The sequence below is a fragment of the Arachis ipaensis genome, chromosome B09, assembly GCF_000816755.2.
Source record: "Arachis ipaensis cultivar K30076 chromosome B09, Araip1.1, whole genome shotgun sequence".
In the NCBI taxonomy this organism is placed as follows: domain Eukaryota; kingdom Viridiplantae; phylum Streptophyta; class Magnoliopsida; order Fabales; family Fabaceae; genus Arachis; species Arachis ipaensis.
In genome coordinates, this window is record NC_029793.2 from 91,548,643 (window position 1) to 91,556,699 (window position 8,057).

The 8,057-nt window shown below is 39.2% G+C and overlaps 1 protein-coding gene across 1 annotated transcript; it reads right to left on the reverse strand.

Moving 5' to 3' along the window:
• On the reverse strand, positions 7,094-7,618 carry LOC107615669. Its single transcript, XM_016317715.1, has one exon. The coding sequence runs from the start codon at positions 7,616-7,618 to the stop codon at positions 7,094-7,096; it is 525 nt and encodes a 174-aa protein (XP_016173201.1).

Consider the following 8,057-nt stretch of genomic DNA (forward strand, 5'->3'; position numbering starts at 1 on the left):
GAATATCATGGTTTATGGGATTGGGCCTGAAGAATTGATGAGTCTGGAGCTTCAATTTGTTGAGTCTTGTGTCATTACTTGCTTATCACTAAGTTTGCTCAATGAATGTTACAGAAGTGGATCACATCCTCATTAGGATTATGGACCATAAACCCAAAGCAAAAGGAAATCAGGGAAAGGCCTCAAAGCCCAAGAAACACAACAGAAGCTCAATTTAGCATATGATCCACATTCCAACACTTACAACCCAGGCTGGAAAAACCACCCAAACTTTGGGTGGGGAAACCAGCAAAACCAACATAACAAGTCCACATACCAAAACTCCAACCAAAGGTCATACCAAGCCACACAAAACACTTACTCCCAACCATCATATCATGGCCAAAATAATTAACTTACCCAACCTAATCCGAACCAACAATTTCAAGATCAATTAAACAGGATAGAAGGAATGCTGGCAAACATGGGTCAGGACATAAGTGAGTTGAAAAGCTTTAGGGATGATGTGAGATCTACCTTAAGGAACCATGGTGAAAAACTCAAGAGGATGGAGTCTCAAGTAGGAGAGCTATCTCAACAGGCCCCCAAGTCAACTGCAGCGTTCCCTAGTGACACAGAAAAGAATCCTAAAGAGGAACAAAAGGGAGTGAGATGGGAAGAATGCAAGGCCATCACCATATTGAAGGAAGTCTCAGAAGAAGAAGGAATCAGACCTTCAGAACAGGAGCCAGAAACCTTGAAGGAAGGTGTGGAAGAAGCTAAGCAGGAAAGTGAAACTGAGCAAGCCAAAGAACTGCAAAAAGGCATGCTGGAAACATACCAACCAAAAGCACCATTTCCTCAGAGGTTAGGAGGAGGTGAAAAAGGGAAAACCTATTCAAGGTTTTTAGAGACATTTAAGTCTCTCCATACTTGAGATTCTCCAGCAGATGCCTACACATATCAAGTATTTAAAGGAATTGCTGAGCAAGAAAAGAGTTTTGAAGAGAGGACAAACTGTAATAATGAACAAAGAATGCAGTGCCCTCATCAAGAAGGACATAGTCTCTAAGAAAACAGACCCAGGAAGTTTTCATATCCCCTGCATCATAGGGGAAACAAAAATTGACAGAGGATTCTGTGATCTAGGAGCTAGCATAAATGTGATGCCTCTGACTCTTATGAAGAGGCTACAACTGAATGAGGTGAGATCCACTGATGTAATCATACAACTGGCTGACAAAACTCAGAAGCAAGCTGAAGGGGTAGTTGAGAATGTGCTGGTGAAATTGGGAAATTATTTCTTCCCCACAGACTTTGTCATTTTGGACATGGAGGAAAGCTACCTACACCCTATCATTCTGGGAAGGCCATTTCTAGCCACTGTTAGAGCGCTCATAGATGTAGAACAAGGAGAGCTAATTTTGAGAATACATGATGAACAGCTCATTTTCAATGTTTTCAAACCTGCATCTGAGCCTGAACCAGAACCTGAAAAGCCTAAGGATGATAGTAGCCATCTGTATTTGGAGGAAAACAATCCAGCAGCTGAAATTCTGAAACAGTCCTTGGAAGGCAAACAAGAATTGCAAGAGTTAAAGCCACAAGAATCAGTGGAAACAGATCAGAAGGATCCTCCTGGCATAAGGGTCAATGAAGAAATCATCAAGAGAAAGGGAAGAATTGTAAAGAAATTGCCAAGAGGGTGGAGAAACAAGAAAATTCCCACTGAAGGTTTCTCTCCGGGAGATAAAGTGATATCAAGTCATTATCTGCCAATCCCACCTAGCCTCAAAACCATTCCTTCCCAGCTCCCTCAAGTGTTCACAATCAAGAAAGTTCTTTCTATGGAACATTTAGAAGTCATGAAGGAATCAAATGGGGACATTTTCATAGTGAGAGGAGAAGACATCAAGCACTACAATCCACCCTAACAAGGGGCAACCGTCAAGCTAGTGACGTTAAAGAAGCGCTTGTTGGGAGGCAACCCAACCTGAGGTAATACCCCTTTGCTGTTTCTTTTATTTGTTTTGCTATTTCTTTTATTTGTTTCAATAAAAGGGGTGAAGTAGTTTCTGTGCATTGCAAAGAATTAAGTTTGGTGTTTCACACCAAACAATGAATTCGTGGATCAATAATTCAAAGGGGAATGTGTGACTCTAAGTTTGGTGTTCCACCACACAGATCAACTGAACACAACAACCTTTGAATTATATGAAAGGAACAACCATTCTAAGCAATCACAGGAATGCGTAAAATCCTTAGCAGCAACTTCATTCCAAGGAGAATTCAAGGACTCAAAGAGCAGAGGAGTAAGCAGGAGACTAAGTTTGGTGTTCACACACCAACTTAAGACCCAGACACTTGCCCATACATAGTTGAGCTAACCACTCAAGTGCTTGAGAAGCAAGCAACTTCATCACTCTTTGCAGGAAAGGAAACAAGGATCTGAGAAAGAACATGAAGCAACAACTAGGAGAAGAAGGAGAAATCAAATTATTTCCTGGCAACAAAGAGAAAACAAGAAATTTCACAAGGTGGTGGTGTTCCTTGACCATTCTTTAAAAGGCAAACAAAAGCATGCTTGTTCTGGTTTAAACTGTAATTGTTGAATCTTTCTGGAATGTGAAGTTTCTAGTATGAGTGTCTGTTTACTGCTTTGAATAAAGTAAATGCCTAGATGTTTGGATATAACTTCACCTTCTTAAACAAATGCTTGCCATGCTTGTTCTGTTTCCAAAAAAATAAAAGAAAAGTTTGAACAAAAGCAACTTGGCTCAATTAGTGACAAATCAAGTAGAATTAAGTGGTGGTATGCATGCTTGATTGTTTAGTCAGATCACTGGAAATAGAGTGTAGAATTATCATTTTTTGTGTAGAAATTGAAAACTGTCTATGGATCTTAATGAATAAATGTCTTTGGCCATGAAAAAGAAAGAAAAAGAAGAAGAAAAAGCCACTGAAAAAGGGCAACCAAAAAGCAAAAATACTCTTGGTTAATGGAAGAGTATGGTTAGAGCAGTTGAGGAATTAATTCAAATAGTTAGTGAGTCAGTGAGTTAGTTGCTTGAATTTAAAGGCATTTCAAGTAATATAACTAAAAACTCATGGAATTTGCATCAAAATCATACTGTTTGGATGGTTCATTGCTTTGTTATTCATTTAACCATTCTTGGTTACTTTGAGCTCAAGAAAATGCATAAAACAACTAAAACTAACAGAAAAATGCTAGTGAAACTAGCCTAAGATGCCTTGGCATCATTCCCTTGCTAACTTTTCCTTCTTTGTTTTGCTTGGAGAGCTTATTATTCTTTGAAGGCTTGGTGGTAAATGTTGCAGCAGCCTTTGGCTTAATTTTTGCTCAACATTCCTTCACCACAGACACATGGCTCACCCTTTTCTTCCTAGGATCATTGATGCCCAGCATCTCTTTGGATAACTAAATGTTTTGTAGCAAGGTTGCTCTTTATTGTGGACTTTCAGTTGGCAATCCCAAATCAGTTGATCTAAGTGGCCAAGTTTTGAAATACTCCTCAGAACTTACTTGTCAAAGCATATCCTAGTACAAAAACACCACAGGCATGTGTCATAGGGTCCAAGCTATTGGTGCCTAGCCTTATTGTTTATTTTCTTTGCCACTTTTGGCTTTTTCTCTTCCTTTTTCTTTTTGTTATTTCATTTTCAAGGGATCCTAAATGGTACAAGCCTTCATAACAACAAACCAGTTCACACTTCAAAGAACATATTATTATGCAGCATTTATTTTATGAACCATACATTAAATCAACAAATATCACCACTGACTTTCATTCTCACTTTCGCAACATTGGACATTTACTTCCTAATTCAAACAATTCTCTTTTATTAAATTAAAAAGGCACAGGGGACAAAGCATGCAATTATTTAGGTGAGCGTGAATAAACACAAGAACACACTTAGGCTAGCCTATTTATTGCAAAGTTAAACAGACAGGATGCAAAGACTATTAAAATAAAATGACTATCAACTAAACAGGCATGCTCTTTCTTTATTAAATATGATAAGCAAAGAGCAATTCCACCTTTCAATTGTCTTTCTTTTTCTTCTCACTTGCTTGTTTGCTTGTTTCTCCCTTGCCCTTGCCTGTTAGCTTTTGCCAGAATTCAGCTTTCTTCATTGTCTCTTTTACTCTGTCTTCAAGGAATAATGCTTTTTCTACTTCTCTTTCATTCCTCCCCTTGAAGTATTCATCATAAGTAGGAAATGCTGGTTCCATATTGTGTAGATGATCCGCAATGTAGCTCAACTTTATTTGGCCATTTATGTTATAGTCAAATTGAACTCCATACCTTGCATCCTGAAGGGTTGTGAATTCTTTGAAAGCTCTCATGTTCTCAGCTTGCAGTTAGGTCAACTGGTCAAATGATTCATGAAATTAGAAAGCTTGTTCCTGTTGCATTACTAAGGATCTTGACTCATAATCCCTTTGTTGACTTATCATCCTCAACTGAAGCCCCTCTTGTCTTTGTTGAGACCTTGTATACTGTGAATGGAATTCTTCCTGCTTCTCTTGAATCCCCATGTATTGTTGTGACAACCTCTCAATTGCCTCTTGCATCTGAACCATGTCCATATTGTTCTGTGGTTGGTATTGTTGCTGTTCCTCCTATTCTCCTTGTGGTTCTTCTTGTGGTTCTTCTCTTCTTCTCCCTCTTTATGGCCTTCGACCCTGTTGTGCCTCTGTGACAATCATCATCCTCTCGAAGGTTACAGGTAGGCCTGGATTCAACCATATTGGGTTTGCATCCTCCATTGGCACTTTGGCTTTCCTGCATAGCCGCATAATGGTACTTGGGTAGTGTAGCTAAGCTTTAGCTGAACTCTTCTCTGCAATCCTTTGAATATCACTTGCAATGAGCTCGTGAACCTTCACTTCTCCTCCCATTATTATATAGTATAACATGATAGCTCTTTTTTTTGTGACCTCCGAAGTGTTCACTGTGCCTAAGATCGATCTCTTTATTAGCTCATACCACCCTTTTGCTTCAGGGGTGAGATCTCCTCTTTTCAAGTATTTGTACTTGTTGTCAGCATCTCCTATCCACCCCGTGTTTACCACACAGATTTCACTAACAATTTCATCATAATCAGGGTCTTCATTTATTCTTTGGTGGTACCCTGGCTCATCAAAATGGACTATTTTTAGTCCTAAGACTTTCATGATAGTCTTTGAACTAAAATCCATTTCCGTTCGCCGTACATAACTCTTGTAAGTTGGGGCTTCATTCATGTCAAGCCTTGGGGTATTAGCATAAAATTCCCTTATGTTGTTTGCATTGATCATAGTGATTGGTGAGGTGAGCTTTTCCCATCTCCTCTTTTTAATCTTGGCTTTCATTTCCTGGCATCCTTCATCCGGTAATAAAATTGGGACTTCTGGATATATATGTTTACCATTCATCCATTCCAGTTACAATTGATGATACCATGATTTGAACTTCCATCAATCCTATTCGGGTTCACTTTCTTCAACCATAGGTTCCTTTTCTCTTCTTCGTATGGCTCTTGAAGAAGAAGCCATGCTCCCTTGATTGGTTGATATTGTTGAGGTTACGGGTGTGTGGAGAAAGTTGGAATTTTTATGTGCTTTTGGAGGAAAAGTGTTTGAGGCTACAGTGGTATGTTAAATGATGATGAACCAAGGTGTTAGGGCTTTGGTAATGAAGAACACAAATTTTGAATGGTTGGACTCCAAGATGTGTGAAGCTTCTTCGTTCATGTTCATGGTTTAAAGGAGGCTTTTTATAGTCACTTTAATGAGGGATGGATGGTTAGGAATCATTTGGACAATTTACAAATCAAGGTAGTGCATGCAAAGTTGAATAAGGACAAAAATTTGCCTCTCCATGAAGTGCATCTCTTCGGTCATCAAAGCATTTCTCCAGGGTTGTACAGATTCTCCCTTTAAGCCATGTGATCCATTTTTGTCCTTATGCTAGCTTGCCTTTCCTTGTCTTGTCCCCTCCATTGAATAGTTCTTTGGCCACCTAACCATCACAACAAGACTAAAGGACAAGTATTATCAAACGGTAGCAAGAGAGCATCTCCTATCTAAATCTATAAATTGACTATCATTCCTTATGTGAGTTTAGCCGTGACTCCCTTTTGCATAGTCTTGGAGGACACCAAACTTAGTGTTTGGTCATGTAGTCCAAGATGTTACTTCCTCCAACTATTACCTTTGAGATTTCAGCGTCACTTTTGGTTAAAACTTCATGAGAAATGCTTTGTTTTATTTCAAAAAAAATTTTTCTAACAACTATAAGCATTGTTGTACTTCCATGAGTTTCAAAACTTGAAAAGACCTTTGACTTTCATGACTTGCTCTTGTAATATGTACAACACTCGGCTTGAATGTTTGGCTACATATTCCAAGGAACATATTTGGGCACACCAAACTTAGAATTGGATCATATGTTCTCCACTGTCATGAATAGTTGTCAATTTTGTCTAAAAAGAATTGAATTCATGCTAGTGCAACAATTATTATTCATATTGAAATATTGAAGACAAGAAAACTAAATCATGGGTTGCCTCCCATGAAGCGCTCGTTTATTGTCACTAGCTTGACATTGGCCCCCTTTTAGGGTGGTTGACGACTGCAGTGTCTCAGCTTATCCCCCCTCACTGTAAGCTTCCGTTTTGTTTCTTGATGCTCAATTTCAGCATGCTCAAGTGAGAGTATTTTGCAAACTGTGTAGTAGTCATTAGCTTGTTGGCTTGTTCCTAACTATTGATAAATCAACTGTACTTCATCACCCTTGGAGAACCCCTCAGTTGGGATCTTCTTGTTCCTCCACCCCTTCTGAGTCTTTTTCTTGCTTTTCTTTCTTCTTTTTGTTGATCCTTCTTTTTTTACAGAGGACCTTGTTTTGGGATTTTCTTTCTTAGTGGTCAACACTTCAATTTCTTCTTGAGTTCCTTCATCACTCTGCATCATCTTATTCTCTTTTCTTCTTGCTGTGTTGTCTGTTTCTTGCTTTGGAAGGTGATTACTAGTTGTCTTGTTGCTTCCTTCCTTCCATTGCAAGTCTTCCTTGTCAGTTTTCATGCAATTCTTCTTTTTATCAATGAGCTATATTTCTGGAAATACATTCAGAGTGATGCTTTCATCATGCATTCTGAGGGTCAGCTCTCTTTGCTCCACATCTATAATGGCCCTAGCTGTGGCCAAGATTGGTCTTCTAAGTATAATGGAGTCACCTTCATCCTCATCTGAGTCTAAGACCACAAAGTCTACAGGGAATATGAATTTGTCCACCTTAACTAGAAGGTTTTCAATCACACCCCTGGGACATATCACTGACTTATTCACCAGTTCCAGAGACATTTGTATTGGCTTCACTTCCTCTATACAAAGCTTTTTCACTAAAGAAGAGGGCATTAGATTGATACTTGCCCCTAAATCACACATTGCCTTGTTGATGATCAATCTTCCAATGGTACAAGGCAGAAAGAAACTTCCAGGGTCTTCAAGTTTGGGTGGAAGTCCTTTTTGAATTAATGCCCTGCATTCTTCAGTGAGCATTATGGTTTCGTTCTCATGCCAACTCCTCTTCTTGTTAATAAGCTCTTTCAGAAAATTGGCATATAGAGGCATCTGCTCTAGTGCCTTAGCCAAGGGAATGTTTATCTCCAACTTCTTGAAAGTCTCAAGGAACTTATGAAAGTGTTGATCCTTTGCTTCTTTGTTGAACCTTTGGGGATATGGCAATGGAGGTGTGAAGTTCACTCCCTGCCTGTGATCCTTGGTTGGTTCTTCCATTGCTTCATTCCCCTTTCTTGAGATTTGTGGTTGGTCTTCCTTTTCTTGAGCCTGCTTGCCTGTTGTCACATCCTTGTTGCTAGCTTCCTCTTTTTCTGTTGGTTCTTTGTTGCTTTCCTTAGGCTTCTTGGTTGCTTCTTTGTTGTCCACCAATATTTTTCCACTCCTCAGCTGTATAGCTTTGCACTCCTCTTTTGGATTAGGAATGGTGTCGCTTGGTAATGATCTTGATGGTTTCTTAATAGCAATTTGCTTGGAAAGCTGTCCAATCTGC